Source organism: Lytechinus variegatus, chromosome 9 (genome assembly GCF_018143015.1).
Source record: "Lytechinus variegatus isolate NC3 chromosome 9, Lvar_3.0, whole genome shotgun sequence".
NCBI lineage: Eukaryota > Metazoa > Echinodermata > Echinoidea > Temnopleuroida > Toxopneustidae > Lytechinus > Lytechinus variegatus.
In genome coordinates this window covers 8,824,880-8,852,669 of record NC_054748.1, presented here as the reverse complement: position 1 = coordinate 8,852,669, position 27,790 = coordinate 8,824,880, and the positions used below count along the sequence as shown (strand labels likewise).

General features: G+C 36.9%; 1 protein-coding gene across 4 annotated transcripts in view; it reads left to right on the top strand.

Moving 5' to 3' along the window:
• LOC121421029 (paired box protein Pax-6-like) overlaps window positions 1-27,790 on the top strand; it is an 87,022-nt gene that overhangs the window by 23,611 nt on the left and 35,621 nt on the right. For all 4 annotated transcript variants that reach the window (XM_041615625.1, XM_041615626.1, XM_041615623.1 and 1 more), the window contains one exon: window positions 14,693-14,885. In XM_041615625.1, coding sequence (XP_041471559.1) covers window positions 14,693-14,885 — 193 coding nt within the window. The remainder of the gene's footprint in view (window positions 1-14,692; window positions 14,886-27,790) is intronic.

Here is a 27,790-nt window from a genome sequence, read left to right as displayed (position 1 = left end):
GTGGTCTCGTTAGCATTATTATCATTTTTAACATCATTGTTACTATTGATAATGTTATTTTCAGAATCATTACTGTATTCATCATCAACATTATCATCATCAGTAATATTATTATTATCAAATCAATTCCCTCATAAATAATTTCCATACATTTATAAACCGACATATTTGATTAAAAAAAATATATACATATATATATACTCTGTTTTAAGTGTGCTTAATTAGCATCACCACGACTCTATCGTCGATTACAAAACTTTCCAGAATTGAGGAATTAACATTTCATTAAATTCATTTGATTTCATTTAATACTGATAATAATAATTGGCTTTTATATAGCGCTTTATTAATGAACACTGCTCAAAGCGCTTCACATTTATTTTCTCTTCTTTATTTTAATCCAATTCATTAACTTATAAGTACATATACACTGATTGACAAAATATAATGTTATAATAAATGTAATCTTGAGTTTGCCTATTTGGACACACCTTTCGTATTTGTATCTATATAAGAATCAGGACTAATGAAATAAAAATAAGACAAAAGTAGATAGGATAAGTTGACATAAGAAAAAGTAACATCAAATCAGATAAGTAAGTTAAGATAAGATTACTTTTATTTAAAAAATATGGAATAGAATTTTAAATTTAGAAATCCTCGCTTTCAAAGTGGGGTGGGGAGTGGGGGCACACCTGTGTTATGACGACAAATTTATATTACGAATTTTGATTGAGTCTCTTGAAATGGGGGAGGGGGGTCTAGGGACGGCTGTGCCCCCCCCCCCACCCCCGGATCCGACATTGGAAAGTGATATTAGTCCTTCATAGACAAACCTGTTTACTAACGCCAGCAACGTGTGTCTTACAGGAAGAGGGGTGTGTCATGGGCGTGTCATTATTATGCAATAATAATGTAAAATGATAATAATTTCATTATGCAATAATAAAATCTAATCTTTTAGGGTTTTCGAATAGGGTGATTGTAGTATCATTATTAATAAAATTGATATGTGAAATTTTCCCCACAAAAAGTATGTGTGACTTTTAAAAAGGCATGACTAATATTTTCCAAATTTACATGATTCATTCGTTTAGAACCATTTCAAAATCATCAATATCTTTTCTTTACTTCTCTTTATTATATCTTTGCTGTCATTTCGTATTTCCTGATATTTTTTCCCATTCTTCTTCATCGCTTAATTCCCCCCCCCCACATATCTCCATTTTTGTAACTACATGTATTTAGGTTATTTCTTACTCTTTTCCACTTTTATCTTCTCCCTTCTTCTTTTCAACCATTTTTTCGAAGTCTAAGGCAGCTTTCTTTATGTTCTTATCAATCATGTCAATATTTTTAAGCAGGTCATGCCAGCATCGGTTTTTTCCCTTCCCTGTCCGTTTCCTCACTATTCAATTGGTTCGCACAATTCGGAACATGCAATGCTATCGCTAAAACCTTAACAAAAGCTGCGTAATATATGAATTAAATGCAATGTTGTGTAAATTTTTAACAAGATGGAGATGAAACATGGTTCTTATCTAACATTTTACCCAATGAGTATGCATCTTTCGTTAATCATCCAATATCGGGAAACATTAACCCCTCCTTATTAGGGTGTGGTGTTTTTTTTCTTCCCTTCCTTCCGCCGGCATTTTACCTTCCTTTCAAATGATACTCAGATCTCGTTTACTATAGTTTGATTATCTCCTCTCCAATTAACTAGTAAAATGTGTAAGAAATAGAGAGAAAATGGAAAGTCAATAATTACGATTAGGGGGGCTCCCTCTTTGTGTCGGCTTCCGTGGTATAAGATGCACGTGTATACACACGCATACACGTGTAGGCCCTACTTATAAGTTTATTATGAATACACTCAATATTACGTGTTCTTCCTCAACGAGATAGTGGATGCAGGGAAGTGAGAGATTCAAACGCATTTTACTCTTGACGAATGCGGTTTACTTAATGTAATTCATAGTTTGTCTACAACATTCATTTCCTCGTAGAGGACAACCTTTAATATGATGCAATTCAGTAATAAACTGTAATTTCTTCCTGACCGACTATTATTTAGGCCCTAATAGCATTTCAGGAGGCTTGTCGAACACTATAGTACTGTCCCCCTGGGGGTGCTGTGCCCCCAAAATTTGGCCAATATTGTCATTTTGTGTTAAAAAAGTATTGATTATATTTTGCAACATCATAATTTTCATCGAATCTAATTTGATATATAGTTTGGGGGATCGCTCGCTTCACTCTCTTGTAATCTTCTGAAACAGCGTACCACTTATTAGGCCACTTTCAGGAAGAGCTGCCATGAGTTTTAAATTGCACTGCTGGCTTTTTTGCATTTTATTTTGATATCGATGTTTTACTTATCTCACTAAGTGTTTGATTACTTCGAGCGTTATATAAAGACACACGTAAACATTATAAAGGTCTTATTAAAGAAAGTCCTAAAGTCCGATGTGTGTCGCATATGATATTGGTCCATATGGATTAAAAACACAATGAGGAAGGAAACAATCAAAGTCGTGCAGACACTTTCAACATTAGCTGTGGCTGAAACACAGTCATTTGATTTATCTTCTTGGGAATCTAATTGCAACTCATATAATATATTGAATGATATTGGAAGGGCGTTTTTCTCACTTTTTTGGTAGTACGTTAAATAAGAATTTTTGGATGCAATTTTTCAGGGCTCCGTTTCATAGCATATCACAGATACCGGTGACAAAGGGGACATTGCAGCTTAGATGATTTTAAACAGTTTCAACGTCAAATCAATGTCAACAAATGCTGAATTTACAGCGGTGCTTTATAGGTAAACCATGGTCTATAACAGTGGCCCAAGTATGGACAGCCAAATGCGACACTAGCCCTGACGATTGGATTAAAATTTTGTCATTCGAAATAACCTTGATGACAAAATCGAAATCTTACACCCTTGTTATAAACGCTGATGCGAGTAGAATGATGACCTTTTTAGAAATCACCATAAAAGGCCTACGGCGTCCAAATACTTGCAATGCAATGTAACGTGCATATTTCGCTATCTTCCTCTTCTCTTCTCGTTCCTTTTGCTCGTTTACAAGAAGAAATACCACGCAGGGGTTAACAAAAAGTGCATAGATTGGTGCGTGCAAGTCGAGCGGATGGCTGGGGACGTAGCCTTTGGTTTAAATCAATACTTTGTCCGTAAACCAACAACTGGGTTGCATAAAACAGGCGACTAGCATCGCCTAAAACTCTATCGGCAATGCTGCCTGCCAAGATGGTTTCCTCTGCGATACATTTTGTCAAGAAAAGGGGGATAGAAGGGGGATGAAGGTTGCTTGACTTCTATTTGACTCAAACTTTACAGCTAGGATACAATGGTCACTCCTGCGGAGTGGTAGGGGCTGGGGTGCTGCCCCTCTTCAAATGAAATTGATTATATATATTTTCCATTGTTTATAAATTGAAATCCATCTTTCTACACCATAATTTTATTCAGACTTCTTCAAAATCTGGTTCCGTTAACTTTTTTCCTACCCGCATGATAACATCTTTTGTTAGATGATAGTAATAATAATATTAATGATAATGATAATAATAATAATACCAATAAATGTGATTTCTGAGGAGCCAGTCCATTTTCATCTGAATATGAATTCAAGTTTTTAATTAATCGCAGGAAATTCTTTCGCTTCGCTATCTCACAATTTTTCATGAAATGTGCAAAGGAACCTGCGCGAGGTGCTGCAACGTTTGTCACTAGAAAGTCAGTTCACCCAGTTTACATCATAAGCAAAATACCAAGAACTACTCGATACATAATGCGTATCAAAATCTTTTTCCTTCATTTTTAAATTATGCATAGTTCTGAATCAGGTTACTTTCATTTGATAATATCAGATATGAATACAGAAATAGAATAGTGGATGGATATATCATCAACGTGGATTCCATTTATAAAACATTACTCTTGATTTATAAAGATGTAGATAGTTTGATCTTATTTTGTTCAGATTTTTCTTCTTTATCAGTGAAATCTTTTCATCTTTTTTTAAGTTTAACAAGTCTAGAGAGACGCGATATAGAAATAGAGGCAATACCAAGAAAAGATACCAAATCAATTGTTACAGTAATAGAACACTGTAATGTTTGGCAAATAAGAGCGATATTGAAAATAATGAATTCATTTCATACTTGAGAAGAATGTTAGTAATTTGGATTTGGATCGTCCTTCTATATTTGCCCGCTTCAGTATTGAGTATCGTGTAAGCAATTTGTATAATGTTGACTTTTTCTTTTTTTGTTTGGCTATTTGTTGTCTATAGACTACGGTAGCTATGAATACGGTAGCATCAACACGAGCCGTAGAAACAGAAGACGGATTCCTACACGAATCCCTCCTAATCTAAATGAATATCCTTCGCGATGGACATTTATTTCTTTCAAAATGGGAAGGACGCGAATTTTTGAGATAATGATGACAAAAAGCATTGTAAATATGCATTATTAATACCACCGTATCTTACTGAATAGATCCCTTTCTTATTATACTGTTCGTATTGTGATGATGGGGGATCTCTCCTACCAAATTTTGTATGGTGTTTACCTAAGGTTTGAAATGAAACCCGAGTGACAAAAACTCAAATTTCCGCCCGAAAACCAACAAGGATAACAAAAGCGACGGGCGATCTCGTGTTCTTTAGAATAATAAAGCTTCAAGTCGAATGCAAACATTGCAGATTTTCAACTTTGATTCGGTCAAGGTTTAGCATATAAAAGTTATGGAGGAAAGTCGGGGAGAATTTCTGTTCTTCAAGTTCGTTCCTTTCACGAACATATATTTTCTTAACTCTATATTAATTTTCATTTGCTTCACATTAAAATATTTTTTTTTAGTTTACTAATGTTTCCTAGGTTTTGTGATTCGGCTTCATTTAGCTCTTTTGACTTTATTAATAACTAAATATGTACACCTCCCATTTTCATATCCATCAAAATATCTTGTTTTCCTATTATTCTTATCCTTTTCACAAATTCAGTCCTTTCAGGTCCTACAAGTCCATATTGTTTAATAATAATTTTTTCGGTTACTTTCTTTAATGCTACTAGTATTATTTCTCAGTCTGTCAAAATTGCATCTGTACTGGGTCTTGGATTTTCCTTCGATTTGTTCTCTTAAATGTGCTTTGGGAGAGACAAAATCTCTTGCCGAATGCAAACTCCATTTACAACCGTCGAGACCCTTCTCATACTATAAAGCGCAATGCTTTTGGATATGTTGCAGTTATTGACAATGGTCAAACTTTCATTGTCAAAAGTACATATTTTTCGTCTTGATTATTTAAATAACTTCATATCAGCTGAAGATATTTTTTTTGGGGGGAGGGGGGTATCTCTTTCATGAAATTTTCACGAGATATTTATATTTCTTTCAGAGAGTTATTGTTGCATGGTGTTTCATCTAGAAGTTATTCAGAAGTATATTTTGCTATTTCGACAATTCAATTCATTTATTAGTCAGCGTGAGCTCGTAAACAAATCTTTTTCAAAGTCTTGGTGTGTGGATTTTTCAATAGAGATACTACCAGCTCATAATTATGATCTGTTTGTTTGTTAGCGTGTTTATCTAATTATCAAATTTTAGCCCTGCAACGATAATCTGTATCGAAGAGACATCAAAATGCTGAAGGCTTTTAGATGAGCACGAACTTTCATTTTTTGCGCAGGCGACGCAGGGGTTATACCTTTATGTCATTCAACATTTGTATTCGAAATGTGGCGACACGCGTGCTTTCGGTGCGCGGCGCCGAATTTAGTGAGAGCAGCGAAGGGCTAAAGCCCCAGTTTCGCTGATTCCCCTAATTCAGCACTGCACCGGTCTTTTATTCAGCTTTTCCTGGGGAAAACTCATCACTAATTTCTCAATACGTCTGATTAATAGGGCACCGGAAAATATTTCTGACCATCCTGCTTTTTTATCCGTTCATGGCGCAGAAAATAGAGGTAAAATGATCTTAAGAGGTATATCAGCAGGGAATCCAAGTGGCGTATGCGAATCTGTGACCAATTAAAGATAGAAAACATTTTATAAAAACAGGGAAAAAATATTGCGAACGATTGAGGTTTAGAATGCTTCTTCCCTTTTCTTCGTTATCTAAAAGCGAAATTGCATTTCATTGGTTCAAGTATCACACATAAAAAGTTACCCCATTTGCTGTTTAAAGGCAAAAGTTATATTTGAATACTATGATTGAAATATATTTATTATTCAAAATCTGATTTTATTGAATTTGTTGATATTCTTATAACTCTTCTGGAAGTAACTTTGTTTTATTTAATCATGATAACTTTTAATCATTGGGCAAAATAAAGAAGTTTTTGTCAGGGTCTTGGGAAAAAAAGTTGGTAAATGTTTAGTACAATTATGAGTTAGTGGTTATAAGGAGAGACCTGGGAGAAAGGAGGGTTCGACTTGACAGAAAAGTACAGGTTAACCCGAGCAAGGACTTCGTGTTTTCTTTTTCCACACTATTCAAGGTCATGGTGCGCTTGTCAAATCCAACACGCCGATCACTAGCGGCCCGTCGGGTCTATTCTCGCGGGCCAGTCACCCGCGTAATTGCTCTCTTGTTGTGCCGCTCTCCGCCCCGCGGGGCGCTGCATCTCCCGGTCCCCACCGGTGTTCCTTGTACTATGGTGGGCTACGAAATTGCGACCTCTTTTGTGAGTCCCAAATCGAAAATGGCGGCCGAACCCTCACCAATGAATAACGGACAGACCCACCGCGTTCTTTCCCTCTTCACCTCGATTCCATGCTCCTCTCAAAATGTATTTTCGGGTCTATCTGCCTTTATTCATTGTTTCTCCACCCCTCTTGTTTATTTGGAGCTTATAAAAGCGAGTTCCTAACTACTTCAAATTAAGAATAACCAGAAGAAAGAAACTTTACTGAAAGAAAAAAAATCTGGTGATGTATTGAAATTTTGTGATAAAAGCACGGACCGGACGTGTTTTGTAAAGATGTTTTTATCTCGCGAAGTTCATAGGAAATCCATTGGCAGGCTTCGCTGTTTCTTTTCAAAATACATTTGTAAGAGGTTCGTGTTAGCTACACCATCGTGTGGTATGGATATGATCTACCACGTATTCTTATTTTTAGTTTCAAATAGAGCAGTCTCGTTCTTTAATTGCCGTCCGTCACCTTAACACAGATTGGTGTTAAGTTCTAGATGAAGCTTGATGAAATAGGCCTACATTGCTAAAATAATGAGGCCTACATTAGGCCTGATGATAAAAAGAAGCAGAATAGTAAGCCCCCGAGTAAGCCTATATTTATTTGGGAGCTTGTTTAGAACCCGACATATCAGCCACGGTCCTGCTTGAAAGAACAATGGTCCCACAGTGTGTTAGACAGTGTGGAACGAAATGAGAAACCACATTTACAGCAAAAACTGTTGTGTTAACCGGTGCACATAGAGGACCACACCAGTTGTTTTACACCGGTGTTAAATTGGTGGTGTTAGTTTTACACCCATAGGTGTATTTACAACACATTTGGTTGTTACATTTACACTCTTTGGTGTTATGTTCAATCTCTGGGGTGTAATTTTAACACCTCGGGGTTTGGTCCTCTATTAACACCAACTGGTGTCAGATTTAACACAACTTTTACAGTGTTCATACCGTTGACTTTGAGCGTTTTAACAACTTGCGAACCATATTTTTCATAGTTTTCAATTATACTTTAAACAATGACACTCAAGAAGTATAGCCTGATAATTAGGTCTACACTAGGCCTAGTAGTGAAAGAAGCGGAATAGTAAATTTATTCGGAAGCTTTTCAAGTTAGATCTCGGCTTATTAGCCACAGTCCTGGTGGAAAGAACTATCTCTCACAGTGTGGTAGGCGTACACAGTGTGGAAAGAGAAATGATATTCACTCTGATGAATTTGAGCATTTTAACAACTTGCGATCTACATCCTCACATAATCATTCCAATTCGTGAACATACTGCGAACAATGCACTGTAGAACTATCCACAGTGTGAAATTATACTGTTACTCTGTTAAATATGTTTATTTAACGATAGGAAGTCACATTATTTTGATTTTGTATCACTTTGTTTAGATATTCATAACGGATCAGATGACATATAAAATAAAATATTTACAAAGTAATTTACAAACATAGGAAACAGAGGAAGTAAAAGTAGTCTTGGGCCGATTGCACGAAAGGGTGTTTGCAAGGACAGTCTTTCGTGTCGCCCATCTTTTATGATGCGCCATGTGAAACGTATTTTAAATAAATCATCTGCAAATACATTTCATTCGTCCGTTAAAATAAGCAAAATATTTCTTTATAAAATGATGTGATATATCATGAAATTGTATAAAATTTGATTTAAAAGCAAGCTAACGAATCTTATTCTTTATCATAAATTTCAGAAACACCTCGCTTATAGCGTATCATAAAAGATTGGCGACACGAAAGACGGTCCTTGGAAAGACCCTTTCGTGCAATCGGCCCCTGGGTCCTGGCGCATTAATGCCGAGTCAGGACATACAGTAGAGAACATAATACAAGATAGAATACAGAACAGAATGAAATATCATATAGCAAATTTCTTGATTGCGATTAATCTCAAATCACATTTTTCACGTTATGAACACACTGGAAAGTTTGTACACACATTGCGGTAATAATGCTAATATAGTAGTAGTAGTAGTAGTAGAAGAAGAAAAAGAACGATTATAGATCAACTGCTATGAATAATAATAATTGTAATGATAATAATAAAAGTACATGTAATTCAAATTATACTAATAACAATCATCATCATTATTATCATCAATATTATAATTTTTATTATTATTGTTATTATCATTTATTACTATTTTCTATCATAAATGGATACCCGGTAGAATGTGAAAGCCTATGTAGTATGCTTAGCAATCGAGTCTTGGAACTCTGGTTGAAATGCTCTCCATGCAGGGAGCGGAGAAAGTGCATACATTGTAAGCGAGCATGTCAAGATCCGATGACCGGGGGTTAACAATATATAGGGGAAGGCGGGGTAAGTTGAGCATAGGGGCAAGTTGAGCCACCAGCCCCAGGCCAATAATGAATGAGTCAGACATTGTGGTGGTGTCATGTATTGATGACCCATAGCATAACCCCTAACCCCACCACATTGTTTTCAACTTTGAAACAAAAAGTAGTTTTTTAGAGGGAAAAATATGAATTTCAGCCAAAAAAGTAAAAAAGAGTGTGAAATAGATAAAAGCTTTATAAACACACACGTCTTTAAATAAAATAAAGACATGATAGCAACATTATTAGTCCAGGTATGGATCTTCATTCTTGTCATAGTCTTTTATATGATGGATGCATAATAAATGTGTGGATACAAAATTATCGCACTAAGTTCGGACTGGGGTAAGTTGAGCCAAACAGCATGGGGCAAGTTGAGCCATGGTAATTCCTATGGTAAAAGACAAACAAACCATAAAAATCGATTGAAATGCTGGCTGAAAGGAGCAAATTAACATGACTGCTCTTTTCCTTTTAAAGGATGTTAGTATTTATAGAGAATTAGTAAGTGAAAAGACTTTACACAAAAAATTGACATGCTGGTTCTCCCCCATACATTTTGTACATAGTTTTTGTGGCTCAACTTACCCCAGAAGGTGGCTCAAACTTACCCCATATATGGGGCAAGTTGAGCCATTTGACATCGTTTTTTTCAAAGATCACGATGACTTTCAGTGTGGGGATAGAAAGTTATATATAGGTGGAAAATATTTCAGAAGAATTAAATTTCAAGGCAAGATACTTATTTCGACAAGATTATTAATCATATCAATTCTAACATGCAAAAAGCAAAAACTGTCACAACTTACCCCGCCTTCCCCTACATGTATTTGTAAAACGCTTAGAGACATAGGCCCTTATTCTGAGTCGGGTTTAACTTAAACTCAGATTTAAAGTTGTGGTTTAAGTATGGAAAGCCCAAAGTATCAAAATTTTTATTAAGTTGTATGTTTCTTAATGTTTACTTTGCTCTTTCCTGATTCATCGATATTGAAGACAATCACTTATACATACTTCCTACACAATTATACATGATTTGAGAGCCGATTGAGTTGAAGTATGATGTTAGTGATTTATGTAGCAATTGGCTGTCCATACTTAAACCACAACTTTAAACCTGAGTTTAAGTTAAACCCGACTTCAGAATACGGGCCATAATCGTTAAAAGTAAAGCTTATATGAATCTTTTGAATATATCGGATAAAAAAATCTATGACATATTACAAACCGAGTATTCTTCATATTCCTCTTCTACATCGAATATGTGGTTTCTATGGAAAGCTAAATGATGTTACAGAGTTCGGGGTAGTATTGTGGATTTGTAAGAGAGAAGTGCGGGTGTTTTATTTAACGCCTTTCAGGGTTAACTCTACAGACGGCGGTAATTGGACGCTTATAGAAATAAAAATCCTGGCACAGAGAGGAGAAATGTGCATTTCCAGTCAGGCCTATACATGTTTACTGCAAATATGCACCCTAGCGATAGGTCCTACTTGTGTGGAGCTATGCCATCGGTCCAATGAAATAACTATGACCATAATACTATACATAGAAAGAAGATGTTTACCCCGCCCCCTTCCCGAATAGTCTAGAATTGACTGTCACTGCCTTGTAGTGCGTATATCTGTTTCCTATTCATCCTATTTATGCTATGTGCAGGGATGGCATCTCATGCAGGGATGGCATCTCATAAAGCTCTTTGCATCTCATGAAAGAAGCGATATTTACACTGTAAAAAATGAAGTGCTAATTCAGCACTCACAGTGTTTGTATAGTGACTGCACTGCGAGTGCTGATTTTCTAGTTCAAATTTAAACTAGAAAATCGGCACTCGTAGTCCCGACACTATATACAAGCACTGTAAGTGCTAAATTGACACTTAATGTTTACAGTGTATATAAGTGCCAATTATCAACTATAATTAATAGTGACCTTAGAAAAGATGAAAGTGTGGTTATCGGAAAGATGAAAGAGAATTGTTTCCATTTTCATTTTTATTCTTGTAAAAAGGTCTACCTCTAAATTTTGATCTTACGATGAGTGGTATCATAACAACATTGTAATACTATACACATATTTCTGAGGACTGTGACGAAATTGTTTTACTTTTGTCGTTTAGATCAAATCTTAACCTTGTTTACAGCATATCAAAAAGACTTAGGGTGCATTTTTGCCCATTTTGGTAATCCTTTTTCTGTCCCAATATGATATCACATGGCAAGAACTAATAGTTGTAGATTTGATGCATTTTGGAAGAAATAGATTATTAGCGGGTAATATTTAGTGCGGATATTGATATATGTATGTATATGTTTGCAGATATATTGGAGAACAGCTGTAGTGGATTTTTACCCTTTCCTTGACCATACAGGTTTTGCCGGCACCTGAGTAATTCAACTTTGGAAGACAAGTTGCATCTTTATTAGGTTTATGTTTATGATATGTTTCAAAGAAGACTGTAGCTTGTTAGGATTTATTCCCTTTTTCTTTGTTTGTTGTGTGTGTGTGTTTTTGTTGTTATTATTGTATCGTTCAATGTTCTGTTACTTCTGTGCCCGTCTTCGTAGACAACGCACTACAAGCATGTACTTTTCAGTGGATCCAAAGTTTTCTCAGATCTTTACAATGTAAATGATCATTCGCTTTTATATAATATTTTGTTTTACTTTTGAAAAATATCATACATTCTATTTACCTCATTTTATATTGTTTGTATAAGTTTCACTTGCAAATGTCATTGTAATTATTTACGACCATTTTATCTAGTCCTGTGAAAAAAAATAAAGCGAATCGAGAGCGCCGCAAGCTATCTGTATGTATGTAGCGCAAATGTATGTAAGAAAATCGTGATGCCATTATTCCGTTTATAATGCGGTAATCTGTTTTGTCGCCATATTTTGATTTTGATTTAATTCACTTCGTTAAGAACGATTACAATTCATCGAAACTTCCCATTTCCATTTTTGTTGGTTAAATCTATGTAAATGTTGGTTTTACGTCCTGATTTTTAATTGAAATTGATTTGCCCATTATTTTCTGTACGTCTCTACTTTTCGTATAGGAAATAACTGTTCACATTGGAATCAAAAAGAGCGCAATCGAATTCTCAAAAAGCGCCACAGTGTATAGCCAACAAGGTTATGACGAGTTGAAGAAAATGCTCAACTCTTAAAAGGTCCAAATGGAACACATTGAGTGGAAGATAAATACAAATATAAGATACTATCTGCTGTCGTGCAATAGCGAGACATGAGCATGCACCAGGGAATATGCTACGCCAGGCCTTTGGGCGAGACACACCGCTGCCGTCCCGTCTCCCGTCTAGACCACGCAGTTATAGTCAAAACACGAAGCTGCATTCTTGTCTAGCGCGCCAACCAAAACAACTCATTGTGCTGCCGCTTTTAGACGAACGAGAGAGGCGAAGAGGGATGGAGAAAGAGAAATGGAGAGATTGAGAGGGGAAAAAGAAGCATATATTGACTCGTAAGACGAATCCACTGACCATCTGCTTTCTTTCGAAATCCAGTCTCCCACTCTGAAAACATCAAGCAAAGTGACGCATTGAAATAACATGAAAATCAATAAACAGGCTGGAGTAATGAGTCTAGATAAGTCTTCCCGAGTCGGAGGAAAATAAGTATGGAACGCTATTCCTTGACGTCGATGCCTATTATACGTTAAATAAACAACGCGTTAATGATATCTCGGGAATCTCCATAGAAATCGAAGAAACCGTTTTTTTTTCCTCCAATGTAATTATACCGCTTCTCATAATACAATGTAATGCAAGGTCCCCAAGTGCAGGGAATTTACTTCCATTGTGAGAAAAATTGAAAATTTTCTACTTATAAACGGCATAATTACCCGGGAAATGTTTTCATTATTTTACTAACGGACACACCTTTTAACTATAATTTCGCTTCTTTCTCTATTTCTTTTTTACTCTAATCGCTTGAAGAATTCTTAATATTAAGAATTTGTCACGCTATTAGATTAAAAAAAATATCAGAAGCAGTAGTTTTTAAAGATGAAATATTCTTTTGAATAGCTATTAAAGTGTTAAAAAGCAAATTACATCATTTGGGGTAGGTTTTGTGCCAATAGAAATTTTGTTATTTCAACACTTGTATTTCATGGATGGGCCCTAAGTTATGGGTGGAATGCCTTGGATATTGTCGGAATGAGCAGTTAGATTTAAAACGAAAATGTCTAGAAATGAAACTGTAATACACTGTTAAAAGATTTAACCTTAACATAAAAGAAGTTCCTGCAGCAGAGTCTCGAGAACACCTGTAATCTTACAGGAAATCGGTATTTGGTGTATGGAACCTTACAAATTTCCTTTAATAAAACACCCTTTCTCCTCTAAAATAGACCTGTTTTTGTTAAATTGCAGAAAATTCCTGTTTATGAATTTACAGAATGATTCTGTTATTGCTTTCTGCAAAATCTTCTCTTATTTCCCTGTAAAATCAGGGGGTTTATAACAGTGTATGACTGCTTCTTTTAAAATTCAGCAATGGTAATTCTGAGAACAATAATTAATAGTAGAAACATTTTGAGAAGTAGTAGCGTTATCATCATTATTATCAGAAGTAGTAATAATGAAAGTATTACTGTAATTATTATTAACCACTGTGATGATTGTTTTTGTTGATATTGTTATTGATGAAGGTAACAATTCATTATCTTTATATTCTGCAAACAAATATTACTTTTTAGTTTATGAAGTATTGTAGCAAGCCTCAAATAACCCTCATATTACCGCATGAGAGTATTTACCTCCGTCACTGAAATGGCATTCCTTTGCGCTACAACTCTAAACCTTTCTAACACAAGCTCTATAATTAGAGGCCAATAAAACAAAATCTAAATTAATAAGCGTAAAATATGGGTTACTTCAACCGTAACGAATCCCTATTTTGGCTCGTTATAGGTCGATTGTCTCTCTGCTATCGATTTCAACTCGCGATACTAACATTCAACGCTGTCCTCGCTTTTGGATATTACCGCACGGGTATCGATCGTTTTAGTCGTTTTAATACATGATATCGATTTTTTTCAAGCTCGCTTAGCAAAGAAAAGCAGAGCTCATATACGGTTTTCATTTTTACGTTATGAAACGTTTAGGCCAGCTCTTTACGAGATTAGAAGCCTTACTTTTATACGCAAAGTAAAATGAAGCCGGAATACAAAATGCTCAAGAGAACACGTGAAATATTGTGGGAACGTGCTGGTCTCATGTACTGAAGGTTCAGTCTGATTCCATACTCATGCAAAATTATTATTACCATTACCAATAATTTTACTATGAAAATTTATATTATTATCACTATTATTTTTTTATTAATATTGTCATTATAATTATTGTTATTATCATCATCATCATCATCATAACCGTGATCAGAATATCCTCGTTAGTATCTGTATCACTGTCATCATCATCATATTATTATTGTATCCCGTGTTGTTGGTTTTTTGATGAAGCAAAGTGTCCACGAATTCTTTTTATATATATTTATACACAACAAACTCCAAAGGCCTCATTAAAGGATGAATAATGTTACCCTTTTATCAAATGTATATATCTTAATCCAGGTGTCATCCATAAATCGAGTGTTACGCAATCTTGCTGCAGAGAAAACTATGGGTCACGGGGACATGTTCGACAAACTGCGCATGCTCAATGGTCAGTGGGCGCGGTCGGGGCCATGGTACGCTCCTAATGTAAATGCTGCTATGCCAGGTCAACCTCTGGGTCATCATACTATGGAGCCTTTCAAGAAAGAAGGTAAGTTCTTACTAAAATTACATCTTTTTAATGTCTTGTCACTCCTGGGGCCCGTTGCATAAACTCTGTGTCATAATTTTCTGTATTTTCCAATGGCATGATTTTGTTTGCCAGAGTTTTTTATGGCAAAACATTTATGCAACGGGCCCCTGGAGGCTTCAGCGTAAATATAAAACTGACGTGTGTGTGTGAAGCCCGCTTGCCATTTAATCCTATTTTATATACCAATGATTTTATTCTTCATATGTTATATTGATAATCTTTAATAACTCAAAAGAAATATTTTCAAAATTACAAATTTGATTTTTTTTTAATCACAAGATTGGATTCCGTGATATAAGAATTGAATTATTTATATTATAAAAAATAGAAAGCAGAGAGAACAGCTTGCCATACGTTCGTCAATATACGCTGGCTAAAATGTCAAAATCTGACAGACCCTCATACACTTCCCATACAAAAAATAATAGGCTGGTATTCAAGTCTCAATTTTCTTCATTTCTCTTGGCGAAACTTTTCTTGTCCCTTAATGTTTGAAAAATTTGAAATGTTCTTCAACGAATACATTCATAAAATTCAAGTGTATCGCGAACTCATAGTCACCATACTCTGGAATTCATATTTCGAGAGTTTATGGATTGTTTGGTACAAATGCAGGATATCTCCACACTGTAAAAAATGAAGTGCTAATTTAGCACTTGCTTGTATAGTGACTGCACTCCGAGTGCTGATTTTCTAGTTTGAATTTGAACTAAAAAATTAGCAATCATAGTGCAGTCACTATACAAGCACTGTAAGTGCTAAATTGGCTTTTCATTTTTACAGTGCATAATGAGATTTAATTCAAATATTCGAAAACGTGTACAAGAAGTACAATATAAGAAATCATCATTGTTGTGCTACGTGGAATATCTGATGAAAATCAAATAATCAAGAGAAGTAGCCATAAACGTCACATATCGCAGTGATACATTGCTACCTTCATGTGCACTTTTGTGAAATTCGTGGGTCGCTTGAACTTTTCTGCGTAACATCACGTTGCCATGGTTTCCAATAATTCGAGGAAAACTTGTTAAACACGCATGCCTTGGCATTGTCTGTCGTTATTTCATTTTTCCTTTTCATTTTGCTCCTATAAACTCTGGCTCATTGCGATATATTTGTGCACGGATGCATGTGGTAATTTCTTATTAGTAACGAATATTTCTGTAAATGCGACGTCATATTATAAGGAGAAGCTTAAATATTTCTCCCTGCCTCTAGACCTCTATCTTTGACATTCAAAAGTAACAGCACTTCGACAGGGCAAAACATGAAATTATTGTCACTGTTTTTTATATCATAATCATATAATGTCAAAAAACTTTTCCATTCTTTCATGATTTATTCTAGAGTAAATTTCTTTTAATTTCATTTTATTTTGTCATTTTGTTCTTTAAATCTGTAAATGTCATCCATGTTCCCTCTACCGAAAGATTCAATGTATTTCTATTCATTATGCTTTCTATAACTCTTTTCATAAAACCTCTTTCAACTTCCCCCACACACCAAGCATAATATGCTTCATAACCTAGAGTTAAACTATCAAATTCATGAATTTAATTAACTTCAATAAACTATACTGAACATGAGAAAACTTAATTGATAAATGAATTAAAATAACCAAATGGTTACTTCTCTATGGATATGTTTCATAATTGGCTGGGGTTGAAAGGTAGCCCCCCCACAAAAAAAAAAAAATGCGCATCAGATTACACCCGTGTATAGTTGGGTAATTTTTAAAAATTGGCTGGGGTTGAAAGGTAGCCCCCCCCCAAAAAAAAAAAAATGCGCATCAGATTACACCCGTGTATAGTTGGGTAATTTTTAAAAATAATATTATATTCTTTAGAACGTAACATTTTCAACTTTCTTTGCGTATACAAATAAGAAATTCTCATTATTGAGCAATAACACTGTCATTGTTATCATGATTATAATTATAACAGAATTATCAGAATTATTATTGATATTATCCTTATAATTACTATTTTCATAATTATCACTATTTCATTATTGTAATTCTTATTTGGGAAGAAAAGAAATGTTGGTATTTTCAACTGGATTTGTTGAAGCCTAATAACTTGATTTCAAAGTAGATAAACCTCTTTCAAGAGGTGAGTATGAAATCGGGTGTGTAATATCAAGGATGCTATGTGTGTCTTGCCCGGTTTCGCTGGGTATTGGGGCATCACTAAAGCTATATCTGGGACTAGGAAGGAAGGTAATTTAGGAGAAGCAACGAACGGAATGAGTTCAGGGAAATGATATGCTACGGTGACTCGTGCAGTTGGTCATTGGGGCAGCTATAGGTCCATGATGAAATTGGACAATTGTGATTCTGTACTGAGTGTTGCGGAATTAACAAAAATTCATCTCCATCCTTTCAGAAAATATCTATGGCTTATACGGTGGAGCAACTTCAATGGGTATAAGCCAGTGTGATACTGGGGAATGTGAAGGCCAGATATTGTCATAGAAGTCATAAAATATTTTAATTTATTCATCGATTAATTTTGAAACATTTCATTCCATCAACATATAAGATTGATAACTCGTTTCAGTTGGTAATCACAGCAACGCCAATGTGATTTTTATAAATGGATCCAGATAGGTCCACTATGTGTACGTACGCATATATTCATATTTTTTAGAGTCAAGTTTTCTTGCATAACAATATTTCCTCTTTTGGCCTTCTTCATTCATCCATTGGTATGTTGATAGAGGAAATAGTGGGTTATTCAAATTAAGCGATCATTTATTTATCCTTCCATCTTCATTTCATTCAGGTTATTGAACTATGAAAACGGTTGTTATGAGACCGTATGCCTGGTCTGTAATATAATCAATGAGCTTTAAAGGTCCTTGATATAACTAAAATACTGATTCTATGAAATAGACTTGCATGTATTTTCCAGTCGGCTGTACGAATTTATTCCACGTAATCTGGGGAATTCCCGCCAAGCGTCTTAGCATCTCGTTACAAAAGGATGTATATTCTTCCAGTTTGTCTGTTTAATCGGAGAAAATTGAATTAATGATTCCACTTCCTAGGTACACAATTATGTGTTTGCATGGAAGGAGTGTATGCTATTTATACTTTTAAGACGAAAAGTGCAGGTTGTAATAGATGATTATTTTGTATTTATCAAAGTAGCGATTTCATACTCGAAATAGTATCCATAATATTTAGGTAGCAGATCATTTCATTGTGCGTCGGCGATGTAGTTCTTTTCTTGGACTCTTTCAGTTTAGATTTCTCTTTAGTTTCATAATTGCAATTAAGTGAGTTTATGTAATTCGTCTATTGCACTCATTCAGCTCGTTTTACTTTTGAAAACGGCTTGTATTTCTATCGCAGTTGTGACGCATATTACCATAATCTCGGAAATATTGATGAAAAAATAATGCCGAAGCTTCACATCAGTCAGTGTGAATAGATTTTTAAGTTCGTCCGCAATATATCGCATAAAATGTTTCAAACTTTTTGCTTTTATTTTTTGTTCTGTGACATTTTTTTATAAAACGTTAAAAGATATAACGTAGCTGTAGCATTAAAGAGGTGAATGGATATAATTTAAGTATCATTGAAATTGTTCGATATGGTATGTAGCACGATTGGCTAAAATGGGTTTATTTCTTCCTCTTTTTTGCCTATATCATCTCGTGTTGACAACCTCGTGGTTCGCGAGACAGGTAATCAAACGAGATAATTGAATGAAAGAATCTTGGTAGTCATTCTTGCGTAATAGATCAGAACATCTCGCGGTCTCATCCAATCGCCGAGCACCTGATAGACGGGCGTATCACGCCTCCAGGTGTAAATGCGTGGCGGGACATTAGGGGTGTCGGGCAAGGGTAAGGCAGAGGGATTGTGAAATTGGGTAGAAGAGTTGATGATAGTAGAGAGGGATAGGAGCTTTCCTCGGAGAGGGGTGGGTAAAGTTAGGGTAACTGATAGAGCAGTATTTTAAAGTGAGGACATGATAAAAGGAGAAGTGTCGAGAAGAACATAGATGAGACTATACAAGGGGGGTTATCGTGAAAGTACATCCGAAATAGGTGAATATTTGGAATATGATTGGTGAGATTTGAGGTTTGAGTGAAAACAAAGAAAGACTTTAGTCGTAAGAGGGTGGTAGAGAATGGTAGAGTACAGTGAATATGTACTGTAAAAGAAAAATGTGGTAGGAGTTTGGATATTGCGTTGGAGACATTGTGGTGGGAATGGTTGTAGGTCGGAAAAGGGAGTTGGAACTCCCTGGTCGGAAGAAGGAGGAAAGAATGAAATTTGGATGAAAGGGAAGGCGAACGTGGAAGAGAGTGTGTCTGACCACGGGAAAAAAAATTTGGAAAGGGTTAGATATTCAAGTGTGAGGATGGTTATAAGTGAGAGGGTGGTATAGAGGGTTAGAGAAAGCATGTGTGTGTGTTAGAGAGAGAGAGGGTGAGATGATTGTGTGAGTGTGACTGATAATGTGAGATTGTGGGAGGGTGAGTGATAGTGTGTGAGGGTTTGTAATAGCTCTATGGTGATAGTGTGGTAGGATGAGTCATAGTGTGAGAGGGTGAGTAATAGTGTGTGAGGGTGAGTAATAGTGTGGGAGGGTGAGTTGTAGTGTGGGAGGGTGAGTGATAGTGTGGGATGGTGGGTGATAATGTGGGATGGTGGGTGATAATATGGGAGGGTGTGTAATAGTGTGCGAGCGTGAGTGATAGTGTGTGAGGGTGAGTAATAGTGTGTGAGGTATATGATAGTGTGGGTGGGCGAGTGATAGTGTGGGATAGTGGGTGATAGTGGTTGAGAGTGTGTGAGGGTGAGAGATTGTGTGGGAGGGTGAGAGATAGTGTGGGAGAGTGAATGATAGTGTGGGAGGGTGAGTGACAATGTGGGATAGTGTGGGAGGGTGGGTGATTGTGCGGGATGGTGTGTAATAGTGTGCGAGCGTGAGTGATAGTGTGTGAGGGTGAGTAATAGTGTGTGAGGTATATGATAGTGTGGGTGGGTGAGTGATAGTGTGGGATGGTGGGTGATAGTGTGTGAGGGTGAGTGATAGTGTGGGAGGGTGAGTGATAGTGTGGGAGGGTAAATGGTCGTGTGGGAGGGTGAGTGATAGTGTGGGAGGGTGAGTGATAGTGTGGGAGGGTGAATGGTAGTGTGGGAGGGTGAGTGATAGTGTGCGAAGGTGAGTGATAGTGTGTGAGGATAAGTAATAGCGTGAGAGGGTGAGTGATAGTGTGGGAGGGTAATAGTGTGCGAGGGTGGGTGATAGTGTGGGAGGGTGAGTAATAGTGCGGGAGGGTAAGAGTGTGGAAGGATGAGTGATAGTGTGTGAGGGTGAGTAACAGTGTGTGAGGGTGAGTGATAGTGTGGGAGGGTGAGTGATAGTGTGGGAGGGTGAGTGATAGTGTGGGAGGGTAAGAGTGTGGGAGGATGAGTGATAGTGTGTGAGGGTGAGTAACAGTGTGGGAGGGTGGGTGATAGTGTGGGAGGGTGTGTAATAGTGTGCGAGGGTGGGTGATAGTGTGGGAGGGTGAGTAATAGTGCGGGAGGGTAAGAGTGTGGAAGGATGAGTGATAGTGTGTGAGGGTGAGTAACAGTGTGTGAGGGTGAGTGATAGTGTGGTAGGGTGAGTGATAGTGTGAGAGGGTAAGGGTGTGGGAGGTGGCAGATAGTGTGAGAGGGTGAGTGAAAGTATGTGGGGTTTATAAAAGTGTGTGAGGGTTAATGATAGTATAAGAGGGTAAGATTGAATGAGAGTGTGAGAGGGAGGGTTAACTTGGAAGGAGGGCAAATTTAAATGGGAAAAGGTGTGTGAAAATTTGAGATGCTAGGTGGTAATTTCGAGGGGAATTTATTGGGTTGGGAGAGGGATATGTAGGCAAAGTATACAAACATGAACAATAAGAAATAAACTGTTTAATTCTGTATAGTGCGTTCAATTTTCGGAGTTCGATCAGACACAAGTCTTATTTGCAACGGGTCAAAGGAATCTTGGGATAACTTACACGATCAAGGGACAAAGAAACGGTGTAAACACCCTGTCCAGCTCGTACGATGAAGAGAGAATCATTGACAGTGAAGACGGGGAAGAGATGTTTCGTGCCTGCAGTTAATTTGGCGTGAAAGTTCTCTCATTAATTAGTTTTATGTCATCTCCCTTCAGGCTCAATCTATGTAGATTAAAGCAAGTGCCCTTCTCGTTCTTGTCTTTATCTGCGCTTTCTCCTTTTCTCTACTTTCACTTTCAATCACTTTATCTCCTTGTCAGTCCTTTTGTCATTATTGCGCTACGTTCTCGTCCGCCACGAATTTTCATGGCAGTGAACATGGTGCGATTTTGCAGATTTTTTTTGTAGCCCCCCCCAAAAAAAAAAAAATAATAATAATAATAATAATAAATGAATAAGATACACGCAACACGTATACCTTCATCCTATACCCATTTTATGTTACATTTATCTACTTATTAACCTTTCACTATGTTCTGTGATTTTAACATTTTAAGATGCGAAATCACGTTTTCATTTTGTTGCTGTAGATTTGGAGAAAAAATAGCCCCAGTACCCTTCCAAAACATTTCCAAGAAAAGAGAAGATTGATATCATCAGCTGTTATAAACCATTTCATTTACAGGAAAATCCGGGGTTTAACAAGCTTATTTTCTTCAAAGAAGGTTTATTGGTTATCGATAAAAGAAGACGATTGTGAAATTAAAATATGAGAAATATTATGGGGGCTTGGTTACCTTACCGATACCATAACCGCAAATTAGTAGGGTAGCTCGTAATACGTGTGAACCTCGATCCAGCCTAGCACCACCCTGGCCCCTGATGACATCAGGCTTGACACATTAGGAATACACTCACACACTACCTTTCCAAGGCGCCATAAGTGCACACTTAGAACTGCATTATTTTTCTATGACTTACACATAATTATTGATATGATGTGAAAACTTCAGTGTCGGTGTGGGAGGTGGGTTGCGTTGTGAGTGATATTAATGTCAGCGAATTTTGAGCGTTGGTTGGATCCCGGCGGGCTTCGGGAATTGAGGGGAGGGGTGGAAAATAATTCGTCTTCTCCAGATAGTCAGTTTAGTGATTATTACATCTTCATCATTGTCAAGGTGTCCAATATACTCATTAAGTTCTTAAAAACATGCATATTAATAGTATTTATTACACTAGTTTGTTGGCTTGTCAATGTCTTAATATTGTGCACTGCAATGCAACGTTGCCTTTAAATTTGCACATAGGACTTTCTTCTGTCTAATAAAGAGTTAAGTCGTAAACAACAAGCCTGCATGTTATTGCTAATTTCACTCAAACCATTTCCAGTTCGAATTTTACAGACTGACAGTAAGTCGGGTTGAAATGGTTCTCTGAAATTCTTTTAACACTACTACCCTCCTTAGTATTAACATTATTAGACTCAGTTAAAAATAAACGATGATTGGAAACTTTTTATTTCATTTTATTCCATCTTTTGATGATTTATTTCTTGGACATGAAGCGGGAAATTCCCTGGATTGTTTCTTTAGCATATTTCCATATTTGTTTTCCCATTCACACCCTCCATACTATGTCTGCAACACCTACTAGTAGACGAAATAATGAAAATCTTTTTGGATGAGTGATCAAAATGGTTCGTTTGATGAGGAAGGAGGTGCCTAGAAACGTCCCTCGACATGTCTGCAAGCATAAATACACATTTCACACATCTTGAGTCGAAATAAATCCAAAATCTGGTGTGTATATGTGCCATGCCCAAGTGTCGCTAATCAACTCTGCCAACTACAATTAGTAACGCCTGTCTGTTAATCGGTACCAGAGGGCGGAATTTCATTCACAATGCTTTGCTTCTTGTTTGTTTTAATGGATAAATTTCTCCAGAAATACCCTAATTTGGGCCTCTAAGACTCGACATTGTATCGCCACCATGGGAGTTTAATATTTAAATATTAAAACGCTTTAAAAAAAAAAGTGCATAAAAGCTAAAATAACCCCCACGTGTATATTCGGGAGTTTCTCCTTACGTATTTGAACGGTGTAGCAATGCCGGTAGTCTCCGAAGCGAGGGCACGGGCGGAGGGAGCTAGCTTGACAGCGGTGGCGTACTTACACCGGGCTGGGGCTGCGGTGTACGCTATCCCCCGAAGCACCGTAAAGGTGTCAATTGCGACTCGGAAACTGTCGTCTAATTCCCGGCCAAGTACCCAAAGATCCCGTTCTATCGTTAGGATAATTTTGACGATATCGGATTTCGTGGCGTCGAAACGTTATCTTTGCATAGACACCCGATATGCAATTTGATCCGTCGCTCTGCGCGCGCGTGCTTTCGTGTTTTCTTCTCATATCTGAGGCTATGCAGTCAAACATCAGTGTGTATGCTTTGTTTATTTCATGGATTACAGAGAAAAGTAAACGCTAAATTAAAGATGGCTGAGGATTTCGCTTCATTTCTTAATATACTTGTCAATGTCTGACGGGTTTGTGTTATTTGATGTCTTCATTGTTTGCTTTTCTTTGAGTTTTGTTTCCTCAAGTAGCTGATAAAGAATATTGCAGACTTCTCTTTTTCATCGAAAAGTAAAAATTCCCAATAATGCCCATGGGCTCCTGCCCACTTTTTTTTTATATGTGTGCATTTATTTATGATACACTGTGAAAAAAAGAGTAAATTTACGTTGGTCATTTTTTTGTTGGGTAATATATACGTTGGTTATTGTTTTGTTGGGCATTATGTGCCCAATACTTAGGCAAATTTTTACTCTGCCGCTGCCAAAATACAGATGTCCAATTGTTGGGCTAGTAATTGCCCTGCTGAGTGGTAAATGTTGCGAAACTTTACGATCACGAGTTGCGCTTGCAGCATGCTACACACGGTCGATAAGATATGGAGGAGCTTCTAGATGACTGGGGGCTGGGGAGCCTCGCTGAATCTTTCATAGATGAGTTGCTTAAACGTTTTTTTAATTTTTTTATTTTGGACTTTACGTTAAGCATAATTTGTAAGGAATTTGTCAGAATAGGCCTACATACATGACATATATCTGACGCTGTTTTGTTTTTGCTTCACTCACTTGAGATATGCACTTGCACTTGTATGCAGCGTTATTGTGCATGCAAAGCACTTTCGGATAAGGTCTCCGGATCGACACGGACCAGGTACACGAAGTGAGTGTAGGCCTTGCCCAGATGTTGGGTTAATAACTTTATTAAAAAGTTGGGCAAATTAATGTCCCCCAAAATGTAGTTCAAAATATTACCCAACAGTTGGGCACATTAATGCCCCAACAACGTTGGGTAAAATATTGCCCAGTAGTTGGTAGGGTTGACTATCGGCCCAACGTTGGGCAAAATATTGGGTAAAATATTGCCCAATTTTTTCACAGTGTAGTGTATACAGACCTGACTTTACAGAGTTGAAAGACTGAATAAAGTCTCAATAATGAATACCAAACCTTTAAATTCATTCATAAGAAGATTTTTGTTCTGATTCAATTAAACTTTGACACATGCTTCATTCGGGATCCTCTCAAATGTATATCCTGTAAGGGATAGCAAAGATCTATACGTAAATATCACAAGCACTTAGCGTCTTGTCAACAAAAATGATATTATTTTGACCTGAAAATCCAAATTTCTTATGAATCAGCGGGCAAGAAAATCCCTCGCAAACCAGATGTCGATTTTTTTTCTCCCTAGAACGCGCCCTCTTCAACGTATTCCCCCGTCTATGCTATTCAGGCAGTAGTATGAAATATAAATGCTATACAACAAACCCATTATCCTAAAAACATACACAGTAATAAACCGTTTAATGTGAACGATTTCTGTATCGCCGTCGACTTTCCCCAATAATAGCACCGCTCGGGTGATGATCATCGTCAAACCAGGATGGATCTATTGTCTATTGTTTACATCGCCACTTTCTAAAAAGGTATCTGCCTTTTCCGGTACCTCGTTGAAATTACAAATTCAAACACCCTGGATAATTATCATCGTCATCAGAATGCAAGATTAAAGAGGGGTATTTTTTTATTATTAGTTCATATTCTTTCGTTCCCCCACTCGTCGGCACTTTAAAAAGTAAACAGGAGGAAAATATATGAGGAAGGAAAGCTGGCGTGGCTGTGGTTATTAAGGACGGTGTTTGAACGTGAAGAGTGGGATGTGGAAAGCGAGGAACATGTTATTAGTCTCACAGCAGGAGGTCCCTTTCCCCGACCAGAATCCTGATGATTCAGTTCGGGTTTTATTTATTTTTATTTTATTTTTTGGCTACGATAACGGTAATGTTCTTTGCATTACTTGAGCCCCACCCCCTTCTAGCCCTCCATCCTCTCTCTCTCTCTCTCTCTGACTCTCTCTTTACATTCACGTACACCCACTCCCACACAATAATACACACACACCTATACCTGTATACATACATACATACATATATACATACATACATACATATATATATATATATATATATATATATATATATATATACTAGTATAACATACACACCCACACCAGCACACTCACATTTATGTATAATTCATTTGTTCATGATGTATTTATATGCACATCAAAGTAAATGTGTAGGACCTATATAAAAATTGCGCGCCCACACACAGACACACATATACCTCATCATCATAAATATATAAACATTCAATGTATGTAACATTATTGAGACTGTTTCTTCTGTTGTGATCACTCGAGAGTTTCAATATTTGAAATATTTCTTGTAACTCCTTGACACGGAAATTCCACAAAAAGACCAAAATTTGATTATCTAATTAAGTGCCATTTTACTTTGCTCAAACGACGCCGCGCTCCACTTTTCTCATCCCTACCCCTGACTTTCTCGTTCTCTTCCCCACCCCATTATTTTTTCTTTCTCTCTCGTTATCCGTTTCATAATTTATTTTATATCATCTTATGTAATGAATTCACCTCAATAGGCAAATCCCTCCATCTCTCTCTTCCCTCCCCTCTCTTCTTTCCTCTCTCTCCCTCTCTCTCTCTCTTACTCTACTCCGATTCTCTGTCTCTTACATTTTGATACGTACTTCTACTTTTACAAGATTTTAAATATAAATTCTGAAATACTTCACTAGTTCCGCTTGTATAGTTAGTATGTGTTCATTAGGTTTGTCAGTTGCAATCTATTTCGTGCGCATTAAAATACGTCCAGGTATCTAGCCTACATATGTTAATATGCATTAAAATTAATGTGTGTGTCACATTTTCTCTCACCCGAATTCATATCATAAAGCAAACTCATAATAAACCAGTATGTGTATGATATTTGGACTATAAGTTTCTAACGATTTGCTGTATTCCATATCAAGTCTATTTTTTTTAAAGCAAGGCGCTTTGGCAATCTCAAGTTGAGTTTTATGTAATGCCTCTTTCTTCCGCCTGGATCGAGCCGCCTCACCGCAGCTGACGTCCCCCTGCACGGGCAATCCCGGGGAGAATTAAGGAGAGGAATCGACCGACGCAGTCTGCGCCAAACCGCTCCAGAGTCAATGTCGCCAGAGTTTTCCCATAGCGCGGCGTCGGGGAGTGGTCGGGCTGAGGATGCATCTTTAGTTGGTGCATGTGTAGTAGAGTTGGGAATCGCAATTGGCGAAGCACTGGGGTTGCCGAGTCTACGGTTAAGCGTACTTTTAAGTGCGCCCATGCAGAAGAAGGAATAAGAGAAGAAAGTAGTGGAGGGTGCTCCGCAAAATCCCGGAAATTACTCTTTTCTTGTGATTGCGTGTAGGAACGGAGGCTCTCTCTCTCTCTCTCTACGCAGGCCTTCTCTCTTCTCTTTTTGCCATCGATGATTTAAGAAAGGAAGAAAGGAATATAAAGTGGGAGTAAAAGAATGAGTGTTTATGGTCGGTGTATAGGGTCAGGGTATGACGGGATATGATGACGTTAAAGGTATTTTGTGGAAGTTAGCCTAAGGTGGATTCGAGGGTAATTTCGTAGGGCACCTGTCCATCTACCAAGGACAGTATATGGAAAATAGCCAATATTCCAAAAAAGAGCTTGGGAATATTGATCCTAAACCCGCCACTGTTTGGGATATAGTACGTAATTGTAGAATAAAACTATTCATGAGATAATGCACAAAGCTTGATCGAGTGTTTTCACTTAAAAATAATGTTGGTGCGGTTCTATCCTGTAATTCAAATGATCAACATTTTTAGTCTAGAATTTTAAAAAAAATGACAATGCTGCCAGTATCAAACGAGAACGTTGATATATTAGACACAAGTTACAAATATTTGTTTCTGCTATTATGTAGCCCCCCCCCCCCATCCCCCTCACGACGCTTATGGAACTATATCATTGATTTTTTAAGTGACTGATTTAGCCTGCTTTCGTTGAAATTATTTCATAGGGTAAAAAACAACGTTTTGATATGTGCATTAAGTTTTACCCCCCTACAAGTCGTGTAAAGAAATCAGTGTACTTTATATATGCATGTAAAAGTAATTTTGTGAATCACGTGACATCGTTACATCATGTACATACATGATATAGATAGTGCGCGAATATCAAGATAAATACAAGCTGTGGTAATGATCTCCAAATGAGATCGAACAAAATCTGATAAAATTACAATCCAAGTGTTTTATGAATAAAACGTGTTAAATGGCTCTGGAAGAAAATGCGTAATTGTTGAGAAATATTTATTGTCGGATATGTTTTCCAAGCAAATATTAATACACTGTCCCATATAAGCTTTTCCTTGTTAATGACCATCAAAATTATCGGTTTTGCGCTAAAATTCCATGATTTTACAGAGATAAGTTTACATTAATGTACAAGATCTATATATAAGGAAGTATGGTGAAAATTAACCT